The sequence below is a fragment of the Papio anubis genome, chromosome 14 (genome assembly GCF_008728515.1).
Source record: "Papio anubis isolate 15944 chromosome 14, Panubis1.0, whole genome shotgun sequence".
Classification (NCBI taxonomy): domain Eukaryota; kingdom Metazoa; phylum Chordata; class Mammalia; order Primates; family Cercopithecidae; genus Papio; species Papio anubis.
In genome coordinates, this window is record NC_044989.1 from 90,382,686 (window position 1) to 90,406,639 (window position 23,954).

Below are 23,954 nucleotides of genomic sequence, written 5' to 3' on the forward strand. Positions count from 1 at the left end.
CTAAAAGTACAAAAAAATTAGCTGGGCATGGTGGCGGGCACCTGTAGTCCCAGCTACTCGGGAGGCTGAGGCAGGAGAATGGCATGAACCCAGGAGGTGGAGCTTGCAGTGAGCCAAGACTGCCCCACTGCACTCCAGCCTGGACGACAGAGTGAGACTCCATCTCAAAAAAAAAAAAAAAAAAAAAAAGATTTGATGACAGCAAACAATAAGAATTTCTCTCTTTGTTAAAGACACCAAGGGAAAAAGTTAGCAGATGACAAGTTGAAATAAGATAGTTGCAATAACTAAAACAAATAGTGAATTAAGACTTAAAAATAGGTAATAACTTTCTGCAAACCAACGATAAAAAGGAAAGATATGATAGCATCAAGAGAAGAAAATGGGCAAATGCAATGAACAAGCAATTCACAAAGCAGAAACTCAAGTGGTTAATCTGATCCTGAAACCATGTTGGATAGCAAATTTTCAGTTACTGTGGCATATATTTCACTACATCAAATTGAAAAAATAATGAGTTCACCTAAAAATCCAAATTAATACCCCATATATCACCAAAACACTCCTGTACTGTAATGACATGTCATGTCATATATCACAATTTCTGCACTAAAAAACTAAACTAATTACTTAACAAGTAAGAACTCACTAGTGGGTATGTGTAGATTGCAGCAATACTCCAAAGTATATCAGATTCAACTACAGAAGAAAATGAAAAGAAAAATAAAACAGGACAAACAGAAAAAGACAGAAAAGATGTCATATTTAATTCTGTATGCCAATGATCAAAATAAAGGTGAATGGGCCAAATTCAATAAAAAGACAAAGACTATCAGATGACTTGTTAAACCAAACATGCACACAGGTCTAGCTATATGCTGTTGATAAGAGGTAAGTGTAAAGGAAAATAATTCAAACAGGTTGAAAATGTAGGAATTGATGAAGATATATGTCAAGCAAATGTTAACACGCAAAAAAAGCAGCTGACAATATCATGTTACATTGACTCTAACATGCCATGGATTATAAGATGTACAATTATTTTATGTACTACCAAAAAAGAAAAAAAAAATTGCTCAATTATAATACAATACTTTCTTAGAATCATACACATAAATGGAGCTGTTTTAAGGACATATATTTATAATCTAGTATTCTTTTCATTCACAGAAAGGTAAATATAAATGAAATTAGTCAATTAAAGTATTCCTAAAATTTCTTACTTTTTTTTTTTCCTTTTTTGGAGGCAGAGTCTCACTCTGTTACCCAGGCTGGAGTGCAGTGGTGTGATCTCGGCTCACTGCAACCTCCACCCCCCGGGTTCAATCAATTCTCCTGCCTCACCCTCTTGAGTAGATGGGATTACAGGCACGCACCACCACGTCCAGCTAATTTTTGTATTTTTAGTTGAGGTGGGGTTTCACCGTGTTGGCCAGGCTGATTTCGAACTCCTGACCTCAGGTGATCCACCCACCTTGGCCTCCCAAAGTGCTGGAGTTACAGGCATGAGCCACTGTACCCAGCCCTAAAACTTCTTACGTTTTGAATGTGATTCTGCTTAATCACTTCTGACTCAGAATCACCAATGTGTGTTTCCGATAAAACTCTCCTGTGCCAACAAGAGTACTGGTGATACAACATTTCTTAAGTTATAAACCCTTGTCTCCAGACATCATTCCAAGCTGCTGACCTCCATTCAGCAACTTTTGATGCTGTTGCTTTTTTAATTTACAGGATGCGTCAATAGAAGTTTCATCATCAACAACCAGGATCATATTCCTTCAATGAATGGTTTTTCTTGATGATGTACTGAATGAAACAGATGGGGAACATTTGTCCAACCATGGCATCGGAAAAACCAACTGTATTTGCAAATGCATAGGCAACGACCACTATGTCATGACTGCCACTTGACTGACAATATAGTAAGATGCCATCCATTGTAGTAACATATATTTAGGTTTCAGAGATGTTAAAATGCAAAAAAAAAAAAAAAAAAAAAAAAAAGGTGTTTTCAGGTGGTGAGGTAATGGTATGCACAGCCAATGAAGAAGTTAAGAAAAACAATAATGGTTCAAAGATGAATATTTCATTGGGATAAAAGGTATGAAACAAAAAGAAGATATGGCATACATGAACCTTTAGGTACCAAAAAACTTATAATTAAAGTAATCTAAGCAAATGGTATAAAATAATAACATTATTTGATTAAAAATACAGTCATAGTAAGGTAATTTAATACTCCCTGTAAACAACTGATAGATCAAGCAAAAAAAAAGTAAGAGTTAAAAATACGAAGAGTAAATAGTTAACAAAATTCAACTTATAAATATATAAATACATATGTGTTATATTGTATGTACCTATTAATCTTAAAATATTAAAATACATAATATAAAAATATGTAATTCTATGTAATATTATATGTTCATATTATGACATACATATAAATAAAATTGTATATTTACATATGTCTAAATTTATACCTGGAGATCAGTGTTAACTTTTCTTAGGTTTGCATGGAAAACTTATTTTTAGTGCACAAAGTCACAAAGGAAATATCAAAAAATGATCAAAGTTGATGTAAGGCCATTCCATCTAACCATAGGCAATAATAAACATAGACGATTCTAAGGTAGCCCCCAAATAATCCAACCACTGGGGAATTTAGGAATAATATATATAATCCACATTTTAAAGGAAAATAATAACCAAAACAGATTGAAGTTGAAATAAAGACAACGAAAACACTGTATCAACATTATAGGATGTGTCCTGATATCTCTTTGAGATCTTGATTTTAATTCTTTGGGATGTCTAATGAGAAGTGAGATTTCTGGGTCATATGGTAGTTCTACTTTTAATTTTTTGAGGAACCTTTATACTGTTTTCTATAGTGACTGCACTATTTCAAATTTCTACCCAAAGTGTACGAGCGTTCCAGTTTCTCCATATCCTCGCAAACACATTGGTTTTTCTGGTAATAGCCATTCTAACAGCTGATATCTCACTGTGCTTTCAATTTGTATTTCCCTGATTATTAGTAAATGCTGAACATCTTTCCATATACCTGTTGACCATTTGTATGTCTTGGAAAAATGTCCATTCAAGTCCTTTGCCCATTTTTAATCAGATGTTTGTTTGTTTGTTTGTTTGCCGTTGAGTTGTGTGACTTCCTTACATATTTTGGATATTAACTTCTTATCAGATACATGGTTTCCAAATATTTTCTTTCATTCATAGGTTGCCTTTTCACTCTGTGGATTGTTTCTTTGGCTGTGCATAAGTTCTTCAGTTTGACATCGTCTCACTTGTCTACTTTCACTTTTGTTCCTTGTGCTTTGGTGTCATATCCAAGAAATCTTGCCTAGATTCATGTTATGAAACTTTTCCCCTATGTGTTCTTCCAGGAGTTTGGGCTGTTTCTGGTCTTACATTAAAATCTTTAATTTATTCTGCACTCTCATGTTCATTGCAGCATTATGTACAATAGCCAAGTTATAAAAACAACCTAAATGCCCATTTATGGATAAATGGACAAAGAAAATGTGGCATATGCACACAATGGAATATTATTCAACCTTTAAAAAGAAGAAAATCCAGCCATTTGGGACAATATGGAAAAACCTGGAGTATATCATGCTACGTGAAATGAGTCAGTCACAAAAGGACAAATACTGCATGATTCCATTTACAGACAAGATATCTGAAATGGTCAAATTCATAGAAACAGAGAGTAGAATGGTGGTTTCCAGGGACTTGGGAAGGAGAAATGAAGGGATGCTCTTCAATGCATATAATCTTCATTTAAGCAGGAGAAATAAGTTCTAGAGTTCTGTAAAAGAGTATGCCTATAGTATACTTTATTAACAATATTGTACATTTAAAAATTTATTAGGCAGGTATATCTCATATTAAGCCATAATACAAATAATTATAGGATGTATCTCAAGGCACACTAAGAGAAAAATGCAATGTTTTATGTATTTATAAGAAAATAAAGGAGAATAAAAACGAGTAGACATAAATTTCTAAAGTAGTTGAATTGCTTCTTCCAGAAAACATCCAGGCAACATCAAAGATGGCCAGATTCCTCCCCAGCCCTGAGTTTAGGTGACCAAATACCCTAGTTGGTCTAACAGCTGCTCCATACATCCCAGTTTATGTCCGCTAACCCAGTGCATTAATAGACCCCTTTCACTCTCCTAAGTGTTTTGATCATCCCATAAGTCTAGAGAAATTACCAAGTCAGGGAAAGGCAGAGGAGAAACAGTTCTACTTTTCTGTAGGAACCATGAGAAATGAAAAGCTCAGGGAGCGCTATGCTGTCACCAGGAAAAAATGTAATCTCTAACATCAATGTGGTCACTCAAATGCTGAATGGAAGAAGACATCAGGATAGGATGAGGAGGTTGGGGCAATGCCTGCATGGCCCTGGAAGTCATCAGTGTGCTCAGGAAAACAGTATTTCCACATCTTCCTACAACACTTAGGGACAAGTAAAAATATAGTGGAAGGTAAACATTACAACAGGACTACACAGATGAACTATTTTGGGAATCATAATATGGCAAGAAATAAAATTTCAACTAATATTCTGTAAGAAGACTACTTATTTCAAAATAAGAAAGGATTAAAAACAAGTCTTCAAAATCAATGTTCTCTAGATGAGTGGGAGCCATGTCAGTTTATGGTTTGTGAGTTCACAGGAAAAACTCTCAGAAATCCTTGCCGGAAGAGGCAGGGAGGGTTTTTCAGCTAGCTGTGCACCTGCGCTGTGCACCTGCATTGTGCACTGAAATATGGAGTGAAATTTCTATTAGTGAAGCACTATTTGTCCCACCCACTCCAGTAGTGAGGCCTGGAGAAACCCAAGTTTAGGAAGATACCACCTTCCCCAACAGTCCTACTGGTTCTTCTTAGAAACAAGAACCTTCATGTAAGCCTGCTTTACAAACTATAAAACTCCTTAGAAATGCAAGGAGTCAATATTACAACCACAATATTCCATTAAAGCCATTTGATTCATAAAAGAGCCACTGAGATGACAAATTTTTTTTTTTTTTTTTGAGACGGAGTCTCACTCTGTCGCCCAGGCTGGAGTGCAGTGGCCGGATCTCAGCTCACTGCAAGCTCCACCTCCCGGGTTTACGACATTCTCCTGCCTCAGCCTCCCGAGTAGCTGGGACTACAGGCGCCCGCCATCTCGCCCGGCTAAGTTTTCGTATTTTTTAGTAGAGACAGGGTTTCACCGTGTCAGCCAGGATGGTCTCGATCTCCTGACCTCGTGATCCGCCCGTCTCAGCCTCCCAAAGTGCTGGGATTACAGGCTTGAGCCACCGCGCCCGGCCGACAAAATTTTTATTTCACAAATTTAATGCTTTTGAAGTCCAGTGATAACACTTTAGATGAAAGCTTCATAAACCACAGCAGTTCTTCACCCAAGCCAGCACCAGCATATGTAACTTCACTGAGACGTAAGCCAAGACCAGGAGCGGCGCAGCTTTCTTTTTGGTCTCCACTTTCTGATGGAACATTTATATCTGCTTCTCCTTGTCAAAATCCAAAAGGTCTTGATACTCCATCACAGAGGAATGTATCTGAAAATCCAGAGACCTGGACTTAAAATTCAAAAGTCACCACCCTCATTTTTACTTGGAGCATTATTAGCAAGTATGTTAAGTAGAGCTTTCTTTATTATTTTTGTAATGGTGCCATATTTCAGCCACCTACTCATGGTAAGGCCCTCAATTTCCCTGGACTATTTTCCACATGGCCCCAGGGAGGGGGACCAAGTCCAGCACTTAGGTCACTGCATGAATATATTGGGAGGCAGCAAGATATTCTTAGGTGGCAAGTCCAGTAACAAATTCTCTGTGCTCATTCCAGGCTAAGATTATACTAAGATTTTCTCTGCATGGAGACCAACCTCCAAACCCAACTGACCTTAAAACAGCATAGTTAACCCAAAGTCAGTAGTGTTGGCTTTCCCCAGTTCTTGGGTAAGGATGAGAGGACAGCCTCCTTCAGAGCTGACAGCAATGAACCAGCCAGGGAAGGCCACAGACTCGAAGGTGGAGTTCCTGCCACTCTGGCTGTGGTAGAAGAGAAAGGACTTCACAGGCTCAGGTTGGTTGTACAAATCCATTATATCCTTTTCCTGAAGGGTGTGAAGGAGACACGAGCAAGAAACATACCGTTTGAATGTTTCACATTCTTTATACACTGATATTCCATGCCCAAGGATAGCATTCCCTACTCATTGAAGCAGCTTGGAGGCCTCTGTTTCATATTATGGGATTAAAAATCACACATCTAAAATTATTTTCTGTATGTTAAGATTATGGTTGAAACTCAGGCTACAAATTTCAGTGGCTCTTAATGTGAGGCTCTGAAAAATGTGTTGACATGAAAGTTTTTGAGAATGCAAAGCATTGATTGAGCCATTATATTTGTTGTTCAGAAACAGAAACTTAAAGAATATTTATGTAACAATTACTGTAAATTTCAAATTAAAACATAGTTATTTTCTGTCAGGGTTCTGAACCCTCAGCACTATTGACATTTTAGGCAAGATGATTCTTTGTTGTCAGGGTCTGTCCTGTATAATATAGGATGTTTAGCAGCATCCCTGTCATCTACTCAATAAATGCAAGTATCACACTCCCATCCCAGGTTGTCACAACCAAAACATCTCCAGACATTGACAAATGTCCATGGAGCAAAATCACCCTTGGCTGAAAAACACTGTTTTATATCTTGTCATCAAATTGAGTGTCTGCCTATGCTTGTTTAGTGAAAAGGGTCAAGAGAGTTCCTGTGGTACACAGAGGCCTGCTATAACTATCTTTTTTTAATAATAGAAAATTGTAATTATTAAAGTGTTTGTTACAGAGAATTATGTTTGCTCACTTAAAGTTGCAATGTATTTTTTGCCAAAAAGATGTTTTAATAAGTTCATCTACTTTGTGATAATTAACTGCTAAAATGTCCTTGCTGATTTTACTCTGTGTGTGTGTGTTCTATTGAAGTTAGACATCGTCCTTGCCAAATTAATAGTATTTTTGCAAATTAAAATAACAAGTCATTTCAGTAGGTTTGTTTCAAAACATCCCTGCAACTTTTCTTAGTCTTTCATAACATATACAACCCCAAGGAAACCAAAAATAAAAATGCATGAGCATAATAAGTACATTGTCTTTTAAAAGATCCTAAAATCTAAGTTTCCATCAAATAAATGGCAGGACCTGTCTTCCACACTCACCTTCAGCTGCAGTGTGGGCTGGTCCCCGGCCTTAGCACACATCAAGCAGAGATTGAGCCCATTCAGTCCCAGGTAGATGGGGTTCCCTCTGTCTTTCTCAAGGGTCTCCACATGTCGGCATGAGATTAAGGAAATAGTGACTGGGAACGCGATGTGAAAAGTGGTGTTCAGGTGCCATTTCCAGGGTGGTATCTCTGAGCTACAGTTTTAAGGGAATCTGCTAACTGACACTCACAGTGCACTCACAGAGTGGTCACCTCGCCACCCACCACCTAACCCAGACACCCATCCTATGTCTGGGGAACACTTTCCATTAGAAAAGTCAGTCTTTCATGGATTCAAAAACTGGTCTTCCCATAGATTACTCTCTTTTGTCCTACTCTTACTCCTTGAAGTATCTCAGAATGTGTCTTCCACTGTTTATCATAGGCTGACCCTTCAGTCTCCCTTAAACCTTCTCTCTCTCCTCTGACTTCATGACCATAGTCCCAGAACAACCTTATTCTCACCCTCTGTTCATTATTGTCTGTGAGATGCTCCTCTCTGTAGATATGCCCAGTTAACAAGCCCACTGTGGAATAAAGTCTGAGCACCAAACACAAAACAGCACTGGCCAAAGGAGTTGCCTTTGGCAGACTGTGGCTACTCACCTGGAGACACACGGTCCTTCCTCGGGACTGCTATGAGGATCTGGTCCTGAAGAACCCACACCCGATGATTGATATCCTGAATGCTCACCGGCTGAGGCATTTCACTTTTCGACACTGTTGAGAAAGTCAAAATGGAAATTAGTAAGAATGAGAGCACAGAATATCACCCCCTTGTCAATTTTTCGCCCTTGCATGAGGATCTTTACCTTTTAGCATTGTGGTGGTGTTGTTTCAGAACTGCCAAGGATAGGAGTCCTTTTATGTGCAGACCGACCCCAAGAGAGGACCTGAGTCAGTCCCAAGCCACAGTTTAACCCTGGGTCAGAAGGAAGACTGGTGGCCAGCCCAGCCAGTGACCCCAGTCAGAATCTCTACTCCCAGAACTCACCCAGCACACTTCCTTTCTTGGATGCAGTCTACCTCGAGCAAAAGCAGCTGCACCTATGAATCCTGCTCAGCCCTAGGCCCAGGAACTCTAATATGACAAAGAGTGCCAAAGTCAAAGACCCAGAAGCAAGACAAAATCAGAGGTCACCAGACTTTCCAACATAGGCCACACTGATAATGTTATGAAGGACCCTGTATCCCTACCATTATGAACTATGGCTTCTGCTGCATTTGGGTTTTCTGACAGGCTGTAACAGGGCCCAGGCCTTTTATCCACATGGGCAAGGAAGGAAGTTCTGCCTCACTAGGGCTGGGACTGCCCAACACTCAGGATATTTTCTAGTTCCTGATGCCAGAGGATTTAGTGACTCTTTATGTGAACAGAGTGGTTAAGACTTATCCAAGCACCCTGAAAAATGAGGACATGCTAAGCTTTGAAGAGCAGGAAATATAGTCACAGATACTGAGTTGAGAAACATTATGGGACTTATTCAGGGCCAATGACTCATCTCTGATGCCACAAAATGAAACAATGGAATTATTCCTAAGAGTGGGAGCCCCCAGTAAGTGCACGGTAGACTGAGGAGGGATGGGTCTCTTAAGACCTCTGTAGCTTCTAACCAGTCCTGGTCCACAGACACTATATTCTTGGTCAATTTCAGACCAGAAGCACATTGACTCCAGTGACCCTCCTCCAGCTTCTCAGAGCCACTGTGCATGCTGCTTCTCCACCAAGGAGGTCTTACTGTAGCAAAGCCAGCTCCTGAGCACCCTAGTCACCTCAATGGACTCCTGATCACTATCCCTAGTATAGGTAGCGTGATGGTTAATTTTAAGTGCCAATTTGACTGGTTTAAGGAATACTTAAAGAACTGGTAATGTGTTAGTTTGGGGTGTGTCTATGAGGGTGTTTCCAAAGAAGATTGGTGTGTAAGTCAGTGTACTAGTGGGGAACATCTACCCTCAATGTAAGTGGGATCCATCCAACTGGCCAGGGGCCTGGATGGTGTGAAAAAGACAGAGAAAAGGTGATTTTCTGTCTCTCCTAGAGCTGGGACATTCTCTCCTGCCCTTGGACATTGTAACTCCAGACTTTGGACTCCAGGACTTAATATCAGCATCTTCCTGGGTTCTCAGACTTTCTATCCCAAAGTGAGAATTACAACATTGGCTTCCTAGTTCTGAGGCTTTAGGACTTGAACTGAGCATGTTACCTGCATCCCAGGGTCTCCAGCTTGCAGATGGTCTGTCATGGAATTCCTCAGCCTCCAAAATTGCATGAGCTTATTCTCCTAATAAATCCCCTTTCATACAAGGGGTCGTCAAAAAGTTCATGGAAAATGTATATTATGAAAAAATTATGCGTGGATTTTGAATTATTTTGCACCAAAATAAACTCGTACTAACTTGTTATAAGATGTTTGAACAGGATCTAGTTTGAGGCACTAAGAAAGGTAAGACATCAGTTTGAAAAGAGCCCCTCTCAGAGCAACATGAGTTCTTCTAAAACTGAAGCAAGAACAAAAATCAAATTTATGGTGAAATTTGGGTGGACGAATGGTGAAATCATTGATGGCTTATGAAAAGTTTATGGGGACAATGCCCCAAAGAAATCAGCAGTTTACAATGGATAATTCATTTTAAGAAGAAGTGAGACAGTATTGAAACTAGCACCTGCAGCAGCAGACCATCCACATCGCTTTGCAAGGAAAAAACTAGTCTTTTTGTGCCCTAATTGAAGAGGACTGAACATTAACAGCAGAAACAATAGCCCATATCATAGACATCTCAATTGGTTCAGTCTACACAATTATAACTAAAAAATTAAAGTTGAAGCACGGTGGTGGCTCACACCTTTAATCCCAGAACTTTGGGAGGCCGAGGCAGGCAGATTACCTGAGGCCAGGAGTTCGAGACCATCCTGGCCAACATGGTGAAATCCTGTCTCTACACAGGTTTGTCAGTTGACCATGCAGAACCCACTTATACAAAAAGTCAGCCCTCTTTATCCACAGGTTCAACATCTCTCAGTGCTGGTTGGTTGAACCTGCAGATACAAAGCACCAACTCTGTGTGTGTGTGTGTCTGTGTGTCTGTGTGTGTGTGCCTAAACACACATCCTACTGATTCTGTCTCTCTGGAGGCTCCTGACTAATACAGCAGGGAAGGAAGCCTGGCTGCCAGATGCCCCAGTGCTCTGAGCTCACAGTACCTGACATTAGGTCTTCAACAAAAGGAAGCTGAAGTAATACTGTTGATGCTCTGCTCCACACCTTCAACAACCTGAGTTCACAACTGCTGTTGGAGATCCTAGCATCTGTCAGCTTCACACCTCTAGAGCTTCCATCTCAGGGGCAACTTCAGTAAGTGGGGAAAGAAACTGGTAGACAAACGTTCAGCCTCCCCATCCTCTGATACGATAACACCGAGGTTTCTCAGAGTTGCCCCATAATAGTAACAAGGTCACTAGCATTTTCTCTATTGGATTTCCTGGAATAACCCCCTAAATGAGTTCCCCGCATCCAGGGTCTGCCTTGGGAAGAACCCAAACTAACCCAATAGTTCGGTGTTCAAAAGCAAAATACTTGTATTCAAAAGATGTGCATTCAAAATCAGATTTCACAACTTTTGGAACTGTGTCCTTGGAGAAATTCTATCACATCCCTGATCCTCAGATGACTCATGTGAAATGCATTACACCTTGCTGGGCTGTCATGTGGGTTAAAGAAGAGCATGAAAAGTCCCCATAAGTGACAGCTTCCTGGAGCAACTGACCTAATGAGTCCCCTTTGTCTGTCACCAAGCTCCAGATTGACCTGTTTAGCTCAGTCAGCGTTTTTTGCTGTGACTACCAATAGATCATCTCGGATCTTGGCTTTTATGCCACTTCATCAATGACTTACCTGGCCAGCAGGAGAATTTCCTCCTGTTTACACCCTATCTCCTTCCCAGATATTCTTACTACATGGTATGATATAAAAGGCCATTAAAATTTCGTCCCGGGTAGCCCCACAGCCATCCCCTCAAGAGTGTGAAATCATGTATAGCCCAAATTTAAAGGTGTACCAGAAATCCCTGAGTCAAAGTTAGAATTTGGAATCAAGCTGAGTTTATAAAGAGGAGCTTCCTCAGGTCTCTATTAGCATAAGATGATTTCCATACTCAAAGAAGAAAGTTCGGAGCCTATGACATCAGCCCCACTCTCTCTACACAGAACTGAACCCACATGAATATTTTGGGGGAAGAAACCCAAGGTCCTTCCATAGGTATGAAGATGTAAACAGCCAAAATATATTGGTTTGGATGCTGCACATATGAATGCAAACTCATTTGTGACAACAGCTAAGATGTAGGTCCTTTAAAATTCTTATTTCATCCCATAGATACTTGGAGCTCTATATGGCCTGGGTACTTAGGCCACAGTGCCATCAATGGAGGTGGTGAGTGCTGTGGAGATACCAGATTGTTCAGGACCTGTACTTATTTCTCTCTAGCATGGAGGAAACATCCTTTATAGCCAAAAGGGTGAATGCTCCTGAGAAAAGACACTGAGCCAAATACAATGAAGGAAACTTCTCGCTCTGCAAGAAAAGAACTCCACAGGAGTAAAGCTTAGAGTTGCAGCCTTATCTCTCTCTTCAGCTATCCAGAACTAGACCTGTCTTGGGATTTCATTCCTTTGTCCATTCCTATCTATCCTTCATTACTCACTTCAAGGTTTAATATAGTCACCTCTACCCTGCAAATCTTTCCCAAATCTTATAGCACAATTTCTACCTTTTATTTTGGCTACTATTACTCATGTATTGCCTAATCGTTAGATAAAATTGTCCTTGTTGTGTACATCTTTAATACTCAAGGTATACTTTATGGATGATACACTGGCATTATTTTGAAGCTTGCCAAAAATTCAAAATCTCACGTCCTACGGAGACCTACAGAATCAGGATCTAAAATAAAGGAACAATAAAAGCACAATATGCTCTCTGCTGATATAGTACACCTTATGCTCAGTACTGTAGTCACACCAGCACAAAAATAAGGAAGTCAGTGCATAGGGTTGGGGCTGGGGAGGTGACAAGCTCATGAAATCTAGATTGCCTTTCTCCAACCTCTGAGAACCATGGAGAGGACTGTCTTGGCATTGAACAAAGGAGAAGAGGGAAAGAAAAAGAAAAGAAGCCATTTCTGGAGGGTCGTGGCCAGGAACAGACTCTCACAAAGATTTTCACACTGAATACTCATAGCTTCATTGAGCTAAAAACACTCAAACTGTATTTGATTTCACGTAGGTGAAACTCTTTCCACAAGAAGCAAAAAGAAAGTCTCTCTAGAGGAGGGAAGAGTCACTTACATACATTTTCAAAGGCACAAGTCACACATAGTTAAAGATTACCAGGCATATGAGTAAACAAGGTCACAAGAACAACAAGAAAAAAGAAACAAAGTAAACAAAACAAGATAGCAGAAACATATCTACACAAACTTCAGATTTTGTAATTTTTTTACACACAGCTTAAAGCAACCATCCTAACCATGTTTAAGAAACAAATGACAAACATGAAAATATTTTTCTAGAACAGAAAACTATGGAAGGTGACAGATTTGAAGGAGTCAAGCAGAACCTCTATGACTATATAATAAGTAAATTAAATTAAATAAGCCAATAGCTATATTTAACAGTAAGCATCACACAACAGAAAAGAGAATTAGCAAATTTGAAGACAAATGAGAAGAAATCAAGATTGCAGCACAGACACAGGAAAGCAGAAAAATACAGAGGAAGGTGGGAAAATGTGGAGAATAAGGTGAGAGGATGTAAGATATTGATTGGAGTCCTAGGAGGAAAGATAAAATAAGGCAGAGTAATTATTTAAAGAGAGAATGGCTGGGAATATTCTCAAACTAATAAAGACACCAATTCACAGTTTCAAAAACCACAATAAATCTGAAATAACATAAGTTTTTTAAAGATTCACTTCCAAACACATTAGATTGAAATTTTATAAAACCAAAGGCAAAAATTAAATGTAAAAGTAGCCGATAACAAAAACTCACCACCTTCGAGGGAGCGAAAGACTGACAACTGACTTCTCAATTACAACAATGAAAGCCAAAAGACAATAGAGTGATATCTCAAAATGCAGAAAGGAAACTCTTCCAATGGAATTTCATATGCTGCAAATTTTCTTAAGTTTTTCAGATTAAGGGCAAATCAAGAACGTTCTGAGACAGAAACTATATCAGGCCCCTCCCCTCTTGGAAGGAAAGCAGTTTGTCCTTACAGGGATGAATACATAGTCTCGGTGTGGGTTTGCTCTCCTACACTCAGAACCTCAGCTGTAACCACTATCCAGGGCCCTGTGGTATCCCATACAATACAACATCCAACCAGGGACTCCAAAACAACATAGCATCTAACCAAAACACAAACCCTATAGTGAAGGAAGAGCCGAAACAGGTCCATGATCATTAAGTGAACTTAATGGTATACTAGTACATTTTTAATAACTGCCTCTCCAGAAAAAAAATAAAAGCCCTGATTTGTAGTATTTGTCAATTTCCTTGATGTAAATACTTCTATAATGGGCAATTTCAAGCTGCCAACCAACTCAAAAAATCCTGAAAATGTAGTAATTGACCCCTCAAAGTCAGTATAAGCCTGCTCCACTACTTCCCTGGACTCACTGGTCAACCCAAAAGCAGCAAACATGATGGAGCATTGAATAGCCTCCTGGAGGTATACCTGGAACACCATGTAAGTGGTAATACTGTGGAAGGATGGGCTGCCATCCATCAGGATGCAGTATATGTAAGAGGAGGTATAGCTGCTTTTATATATGAAAACAGGGAGGTATATGTGTGTAATATTTGTGGAACCCAGGTGATCCATTTGGACACCTCTTGGTATTCCCTTGACTAACTAACTGTGAATAGACATGCAGTAACCCCGGCTCAAAAAGTATATGACTGCCAGAGTGAGGGGTTTGATCACATCCCCAGGAAAGCCACTAAGACCTGCCAAGCTATTAGTTGAGGGTAAAGGAAATTTAGAATAGACAGTGGAGACAAAAGATGATAAGAACAAACTGTTGGCCCCACTATAGAAATGGGTGCTGTAGTCCATTCACTAACATTCCTCTGCTAAGTTTCCCTTCAGGTAGACACCCATGGGAAGCATGGAGGATCTGCTCCCAAACATATATAGAGGATGGGGTCCATGCGGCATAAGAGTGGATTGTGAGCATGGAGGTGTGACTCTCAGACTTCCCTTTAAGAGAACCTGTTACAAGGAGAACAGCTGGAAGACAACCTCAGCTGCCAAAATTTTGGGTTCATGGCAGTGCTCCTGCCAAGAACATTCTTTTCTTGGACTGCTCCCAGCCAGTGATGGCAGCCTTTCCTACTGATGTGGAATGCCTTTACAGACAAGCTTTTGCTCTAGGGCTCCCCCATGTGCCAGGTTGAGACTTTCTCAGAGCTTCACAGGTACACTGCGGTCGGATGCTCTTCCTACCCACTCCTTCCTTCTCTCTCTCTTTCTCTCTCTCTCTCTCTCTCTCTGACAGAGTCTCGAGATGCTCTGTTGCCCAGGCTGGAGTGCAGTAGCATGATCTCGGCTCACTGCAGCCTCCGCTTCCTGGGTTCGAGTGATTCTCCTTCCTCAGACTCCCAAGTAGTTGGAACTATAGGCACGTGCCACCATGGCTGGCTAATTTTTGTATTTTTAGTAGAGGCGGGGTTTCACTGTGTTGGCCAGGCTGGTCTCGAACTCCTGACCTCAAGTGATCTGCCTGCCTTGGCCTCCCAAAGTGCTGGGATTGCAGGTGTGAGCCACCACACCTGGCCTTTCCTTTTCTCTTTTCTGTCATTGGTGTCGCCCTGCCTCACAGTCTGAATGCTCTCCCTGCCTACTCCTGATCCCTTTTTTGCCCTTCAGGCATGTCCCCCATTAAATCTCTTAACATCTTCTCATCAAAGCACCCAAACTGACATGACATATCACCATGAATCCCAAGAATGTGAATAAGCAAGATGTAAAAGAATGCATACAGTATTATTTCATTTACATAAAGTTTAAGGCATATACAACTAAAGAATATCTATTTTAGGGACATATACATAGATGCTAACACTATAATGAAATTTACGAGAATAGTTGCCATCAAATTTAGGATGACAATTACATCTGTGGGAAGGAAGAGAAGAGGATAGAATAGAGGATGGGCATACAGTTATTCCAAAGTTCCTAGTTCTGTTTATTCAGCTGGGGGATGAGTTTATATAGGTCCCTTTTATTCAGGCCTTGGATATATTTGTTACAAATATTCCTTCTTACCTACTCAATATTTATCTTACACCATAAAAAGAAAATGGGTTCTAAAGTAATTTCCTGGATTTCCTGGAGATGATCAGGACAATACAACAATAAGTATTATTGTTTATTGTCTTTTAACTGTTTTTGATATTTACCTGCATATTTATTTGAGTTTATTGCTATTCTTTATTGAGTGTTTACATAATCTCATTACTTCATTAAATTTCTATAGAACCTTTTTAAAAAGCCATATGTAAATCTAAAAAAAACAAAATAAAATAATAAATATTTAAAAGACAGAAATAAATCAGACATCAGTAATAAAGATGAAAAAATAAAGTCAGTTATATGAGAAAGCCAGAAAGTCTTTTATCTAAATCTTACAGAAAGAAAAACTAAAATAAAATCCTTTATGACCATTTTAAGTGTAAGTATACTACATTAAAATTTAAAGAATGAAAATATGTAGTCCCTCTGCATAGACTTGGATTCCAATCCAAGGCAACATCAGAGCAGGGTCCCACAGGCACAATGATGGTGCATCCTTCCAGTGCAGAAAAGGACGGTTGCTTTCTCAGGCTATGGCCTCCAACCCATTGGTAAAATTGACAATCACAATTTGCTTAAAACAGAAAGAGTATTAACAACAAAAGGAAACTATCTTAAATTCAAATATCAAGGGGTAGACAACTTACTTGAAAATAGTTCACTCAAAGACCATGAACACAGCCTGAGTTTTCCATATAGTACAACAATGAATTTTTTCATCACTCCTCTTGGCTCTGCTATTTTCATCTCCAGAAACAAATGCTTCACATAAACGTAGTCTGTTTTCTCAGGCTTCAAAGTCTTGTTAAAAAACAGAATAGTCATTATTTCCTGCTACTCAGAGAAAACCAGTTTTTACTCTTTTAATTGTTTTTGATACTTGCATCCATTTTTCAAAGTACTATGGGCGTGTTGCTACTTTTTTATTTTTCGGTTTGAGCCATTATGTGTTAACATCCTTCCATGGAAAATGGTTTTAATTATCATACACAGCTCATCTAACTCACTACTACGCACACACACACACACACACACTTTCATCCATGCATTCTTCCAAAATGTTTATATCATGATTTTGTATAGCGTATACACTATTGCAATATAAACATTACTGACAATTAGGCCACATAGTAAATTACGATTACATTTTGTCTCCTGAATAACTTAATGTTTTCTCTAGAATTAAGAACTGCTGGGGGGAGCCAAGATGACCAATTGGAAGCAGCTACAGTGTGTGGCACTTATGGAAAATAACAAAAAGGGGTGAGTAAATACAGCATCTTCAACTGAAATATCCAAGTACTCATATTGGAACTGATCAGGGAAACAACTCAACCCACAGAGAACAAAGGAAAGCAGGGCGGGGTGACGGTCCACCTGTTAGCGACACAGAGACAAGGGAATCCCCATCCCCCTGCCAAGGGAAGCAGGAAACCACACTTCTCCCATGAATCTTTGCAACCCTCAGATCAGGAGGTGGAGTGAGCACACATTACCGGGACCTGGGGTCTGGCACAGAGCTGCTTGAAGTCTCTGCTCAGCAGCTGCTCAGGCATGCACAGAGACCCAGGACCTTTACATACTCCACTAGGTCAGGTGCAGTGGCTCACACCTGTAATCTCAGTAGTTTGGGAGGATAAAGCAGGAGGATCACTTGAGGCCAGGAGTTTAAGACCAGTCTGGGCAACATAGTGAGACCCGCCCTCTATTAAAAAAAAAAAAAAAAGAAAGAAAAAAATAGCCGAGATTTGTGTTGCACACCTGTGTCCCCAGCTATTTGGGAGACTGAGGCAGGAGGATTTCTTGAGCCCAGAAAGTTGCAGTGAGCCATGATTGCACCATTGCACTCCTCCAGCCTGGGCAACAGAGTTAAGACCCTGTCTCAAAAAAAAAAAAAAAAAAAAACTCGAACAATAATAGTGGTTTAATTCTTCCTTTGGTATCTAATAAAACTGGTCTTTCTCTATAAAGTCTACTATGTTGTTCTGGTCTAGTTTCAAAAAGTATAAACACACTGAAGTTAAAACATGAAGTATTAAGAGTACAAGATGGCATAGGGGCCAAAAACCATGAATGAGGGAGTCAACAGTATGGCTTATACGACCCCCCACCCCGCAACCTCGGCCACCTCACACTTCCCAGAGGCACACTCAGGAAGCCACTGGCAGCCACTGCTCAAGGCTGCTCCAAGATTACATGTCACCTGGACCTAAGAGTGACTTGAAACAGCAACCTAACCCACCACCAAGCTGGGCTGTTTTCTCCAAAGGAATTCCCAACTGCCTTCTCCAATAGAATTTCTGTGCAAGTCAGCCACAGACCCTGTGGGGACATAGTTTCTCCAAGCAGCAGTAATGTTTAGAGATTAATACTGAAAGCTGCGCTTTGTCTGGCTACCCTCAAGAATCTGCTACAGCTCCTCATCTTCAAACCACCTCTCCAAGCTTGAGATTAGAGCCTTGGACTCCTCAGCAGTCTCTGGGCAAAGGTTAGCCAAACAGACCAACTTAAATTTATGAAGCTTTTTCTGGAGTAACAAGCTACAAATACTGGCAATGGTCTCTCTGTTTTCGAAACCACTGAAACAGCCTGTGTAGTTTCTTTGTTTACACAAAGACTTCTGAGAGTTCCTGTTCATCCTCTGCACTCTCGTTCTATTGCTTTCGATGTTCCAGAAGCACATGAATTTCTGAATTTAGAAGTGTCTTCGCTGTTTCAAACTCTTCAGGAAACATGAGCTGTTAAGTGTCCTCCTCTACATTGCCAGCCTGCGGATTGCTGCCGCCTGCTGCCATCACTGTGCCACCACCCACATCCTTAATTTCTTTTTATTGCTGAGTAGCACTGAATACACCACAACTTGTTTATCTATTCACTGCTTGATGGAAATTTAGGTTCTTTCCAATTTGGGGATATTATAAAATTTTATTTGAGGATGTGAACTTTTTATACAAGCCATTTTCCTTCAATTTGCTTTTAAATCACTCAAGAGAGAAATTTACAAAAGTAAATGTCAAAAAACAGCAGGAGGTATGTATTTTTACATATCTCTTTATTTCTATAGAAGCACATAGATCATTCCAACCATGATTAATTTGTGTCTTTTTACACACAAAATTCCACTGGATGGTCCGGAAGAGTATTTCCCATGTTTACTTAATAATTAGCACTCCCTATGGTCTTCAGTAAAATATTCTTTAGGTCCCACCATAAACTTAGTAAGTTGCAATTTCTAGAGGTAGGGGTTTTAATCTACTAGGCATGGAGTGAGCACAAGCGCCCTAGTTTTTCAGTGAATATCCAAGTGATTCTAATGTAGTTTCAAGTTTGGGAAATACAGGTGTGCTAAAAACTTCTGTACTTGTGTCACTATGTAATGACATTTGGGTGGCCACAGGTGCTCCACCTTGGGTGACTCCACCCTGGGTAGGTCATTTGCTGACGCCCTGCTAGATAGGGACAGCCCTAATGATGACATGTTTCAGACTTTGCTCTGCCATCTTGCTCAAGGTGATTGTTGCTGATTTCTCACAGCAACAGTGTAAGAAACAAAACAGTATTTTATTGACATGTATTAATAATTATGACCATTGTTTTCAGCACACTGTGGGCAGCATCTTCAGTCCCCATGCCCAGTTTTTCGTGAATTATGAGACAACGTCTTTCCGTCCAGATTCAGGAAACAGCCATTACCCTTCAGCAGTACTGACTCTTTGGTGGCATGGTTACAAGACTATCAATTCACCCCCTGCTGGAATCCCCCTTCTCCAAGTGCATCAGACCTTCTATAACACCAATTGCTAACGGTCCAAAAAAACCAAATTATTCAATGAGTATTAGCCTAGAGCTTGTGCTTCCCAAATGCATAAGTATTTGCTATAGCAAATGTGTAAAAACTAGGTGTGGACCAGACTATTCACCTGAAAATGAGGATATTACTCCTTACAGGGATCCTCCACGATTTCATAAACTATGGCATAATATACTATTTCTCATATGTGATGGGTAAGGCAGGGATCCCAGAGAAATCTGTGTTTTCTGGGTTCCACATGCTTCCTATGAGATTACTATAAATTAGTGTTTTCATTTTGATTATACTCTGTCATCATAGCCTCTTCTGTATCACTAGAATGAACACCTTACCCTTGAGTCCAGCCACATGATGTCAGGACTCATATTTGAGCTTTTGTTTGAGCTCACATTTGTGCCAAGTGAAAGTCCAAGGTATCAGTGGCTGAACAAACAAAGTTTTTCACAGTAGAGAAAAGAGGTGGGAATACCAAATCATCACACATCCTGTAGCAGGATGGAGATGCTGTAACACTTACAACCATAATCATGTTGCAAGCTAATGTGTCATCAGCTTCCAATTAATAATATAAATTGGCAGATGTTACAACCTGCCACCATTTATTAGCATAGTATGAGTATACGAGTGAATATCCAATGACTAATTCATCTATTGGATATTCCAGAATTAATTAACTTTAACGCTCATTTTAATGTTGATTTTTATAAAACTACAATGCCAACATTATATTCAATTGAGGAAGAAAACTTTAGAGGAGAGTGGCAGAGCAAGGAGGTAAAGTAGGACTTTGCATTAATCATCCCACACAGAAACATCAATTTGATCAACTATCCATGCACAAAAAAAAAAAAAAAAAAAAAAAATCACAAGAGCAAAGGAAACCAGGTGAGAGATCACAGTATTTGATTTTAGCATCATCATATTAAGAGATGCATTGAAGAGAATAGAAAGGACAGTTTTACATTACCCACATCACCCCTTCCCTAACCCCAGGCAGTGCAGTACAGAGAGAGACATTATCTCTTGGGAAAAGGAAAAGGAATTAAGAGTAAGACTTCACCTTGGAACTCAGTACCAGGCCTGCCACAGTAAAACCACCACTGGGTGAACCACTTGATTCCTACCACCAGGCTTATACCTGTAGATGGAGCCTATAGATCTACCTAGCACCAGACAGGAACCTGTGGCACCAGTGAGATTGACTTGAGTTTGGCACAAGTCACTGCCAACAGTGGGCAGGCCATAGTTGCCATGGTCTTGAGCATGCCCTCTGTAATGCTGTGCTGGTCTCAGAGACTTTAGGCTTTGGATGTGACCCAGTGCTGCCTCAGCCTCTGCTGCCAAAGGATTCTGGCCATCATGGTCCTGGACTTAAAGCAGCTCCTAGTGCTGCAATTGCTGAAATGGTCACAAGCTTATGGACCTCCTCAGTCAAACTTCTCTGAATCTCTGGACAGGCTTACTGCTAAAGAAAGTTCTCAAACAAAGCCAGATTGCAAAGACTAGATAAGGTACCTACATCAATGCACAGACATCTACAAAAGGCTACAAGAATCAAGATAAATCAGGGAATGATCACTTCACCAAGCGGGCAAAATAAGGTACCAGTGACCGACCCTAAAGAAATGGAGATGGAAGAACTGCCTGACAAAGAATTCAAGATATCTGTTTTAAGGAAGCTCAACAAACTTCAAGAACATCCTGAAAAACAATTGAAAATTTTGTCAGAGAAATTTAACAGAGATAACGAAATAACTTTCAAAAACTCAAATAGAAATTCTGGAGCTGAGAAAAAAAATTTTAAAATTAAAACTACAATAGAGACCATCCACAGCAGAACTAAACAAGAAGAGAAAAAGAATCTGTGAATTCAAAGACAGGGTAATTCAAAATATACAGTCAGTGGAGAAAAAGGAATACAAATAAATGAAGAAAGCTTATAAAATTTAGGGAGTAACATCAAAAGAGCAAATGTATGGGTTACTGGTACTCAAGAGGAGTAAAGAAAGAGAAAGGAAAAGAATAACAATGGAAAACTTCCCAAACCTGGAGAAAGATATAAATATCCAAGTACAGGAAGATCAAAGATCTCTAATCAAACTCAACCCAAATAAGACTACCCCACAACATAAAATCATCAAACTGTCAAAGACAAAAAGACTCTCCTGAAAGTAGCAAGGGAAAAGAAGGAAATAACATATAATAGAGTCTCTATATGCCCAATAGCAAACTTCTCAACAGAAACCTCATAGGCCAAGAGAAAATAGAATGATATATTTAAAATGCTGAAGGAAAAAAAAACCTGCCAACCAAGAATATTCTAGTCAGCAAAGCTGTCTTTCAAATATGATGGAGAGATAAAGATTTTTCAGACATACAAAAGCTAAGGGAATTCATCACCACCAAACCTGTCTTACAAGAAATGCTAAAGGGAGTTCTGCAAGATGAAAAAAAGATGCAAATGAGTAACACGAAAACATCTGAAAGAATATAACTCATTGGTAAAAGTAGGTACATAGTCAAACTCTGAATACTCTATTAACATAATGGTGGTATGTAAATCACTTATATCTTTAGTATAAAGATTAAAAAAAACTGTTATAAATAATAACTACAACAAATTCTTAAAGACTATGCAATATAAAAAGATATAAGCTGTGATATCAAAAATTCAAAATATTGAGAGAGGAGTGAAATTACAAAGTAGAAATTTTTGCAATCAAATTTAAGTTGTCATCAGTTTAAAATAATCTGTTGCAACCATAAAAAGTCTTTGTAAGCCTCATGGTAACCACAAAGCAAAAACCTACACACCAAAAATAAAAATCAGGAATCAAAACATACGACTAAAGAAAATTAGCCACAAAGGAAGACAGGAAAAGAAAAAGAAAGGAATAAAGGATCCACAAAACAACTAGAAAACATGTAACAAAATGGCAGGAGTAAGTTCTTACCATCAATAATTACCTTGAATATAAATGAACTAAATTATCCAATGAAAAGACATAGAGTAGCTGAATTTAAAAAAACAAAAATCAAAAAACAAGGCCCAACTTACACAGCCAAGAAGAGACCCACTTCATCTGTAAGGATACATGTTCAATGAAAGTGAAGGGATGGAAAAGATGTTCTGTGTAAATGGAAACCAAAAGACAGCAGAAGTAGCTATAGCTATATTGGATAAAATAGATTTTAAATTAAAAACTTAATTTTTTATTTAAGTAAAAATGAGACAAAGGAGGTCATTATATAATGACAAAGGGGTGAATTCAGCAAAGAAAATATTGATAGATCTACAGAAAGGGATGGATTGCAATACAATAATTGTTAGGGATTTCAACATCTCACTTTCAGCAATGGAAAGATCATACAGTCAGAAAATTAACAAATATCAGATTTAAACGGCACTCTAGACAAAATAGACCTAACAGAAATTCACAAAAACGATTGCATTTAACCGCTACAGAATACACATTCTTTTCAATTGCACATGGAACATTCTTCAGAATAGGATATATGTTAGGCCACAAAACAAGTATTAACACATTTTAAAAGATTGAAATCATATCACACATCTTCTCTGACCACAATGGTATAAAACTAGAAAGAATTAACAGGAGAAACCTGGTAAAATATGCAAATACATGGAAATTAAACAACATGTTACTGAACAACGAAGGGGTCGATGATGAAATTTAAAGGAAAATTTTAAAATGTCTTGAGAAAAATGAAAAGGGGAACACAATATACCAAAACTTATGGAATACAGCATTAACAGTCCTAAGAGGCATGTTTATAGTGCTAAATGCCTACATTTAGAAAGAAAGATCTCAAATAAACAACATAATGTTGCATCTCAAGGAATTAGAAAAACAAGAACAAACTAAACCTAAAATTAGTAGAAGAAAAAAATAATGAAAATCAGAGCATAAATCAACAAAATAGAGACTAAAAAAAGATCAACAAAATGAAGAGCTGATTTTTAAAAAAGATAAATAAAATAAACAAACTGTAAGCTAGACTAAGGAAAAAAAAGAGAATATTCAAATAAATAAAATCAGAGATGAAAAGGGAGATGTTACAGCTGATACCACTGAAACACAAAGAATCATAGAGACTATTATGAACAATTATATGCCAACAAATTGGAAAACCTTGAAGAAATAGATAAATAGAACTTGGACACGTAAAACCTACCACTATTGAAATATGAAGAAATAAGAAGCCTGAACAGATGAATAGGAAAGGAGATTGAATCAGGAGTTTAAAAGTCTCCCATCAAAGAAAACCTCAGGGCCTGATGGCTTCATTCCTTAATTCTATCAAACATTTAGTGAAGAACTAACACCAAGCCTTTTCAAACTGTTTCACAAAGTTGAAGAGAATGGAATTCTTCCAAACTCATTCCATAAGGCCAGCATCATCCCAATGCCAAAACCAGACATGAACACAACCAAAAAAGAAAACTACAGACCA

At 39.0% G+C, this 23,954-nt stretch overlaps 1 protein-coding gene and 1 pseudogene across 1 annotated transcript; both read right to left on the minus strand.

Moving 5' to 3' along the window:
• Positions 1-5,294: 5,294 nt before the first annotated feature.
• On the minus strand, positions 5,295-10,100 carry IL36A (interleukin 36 alpha). Its single transcript, XM_021925217.2, has 3 exons — positions 7,915-10,100; positions 7,265-7,404; positions 5,295-6,160 (listed from the first exon to the last, which is right to left on the minus strand). Exons 1-3 carry the CDS (start codon positions 8,012-8,014, stop codon positions 5,948-5,950), a joined length of 453 nt encoding a protein of 150 aa, XP_021780909.1. The 5' UTR covers positions 8,015-10,100; the 3' UTR covers positions 5,295-5,947.
• Positions 10,101-15,092: 4,992 nt separating this feature from the next.
• LOC110741123 lies at positions 15,093-20,306 on the minus strand (annotated as a pseudogene).
• Between the last annotated feature and the right edge of the window lie 3,648 nt (positions 20,307-23,954).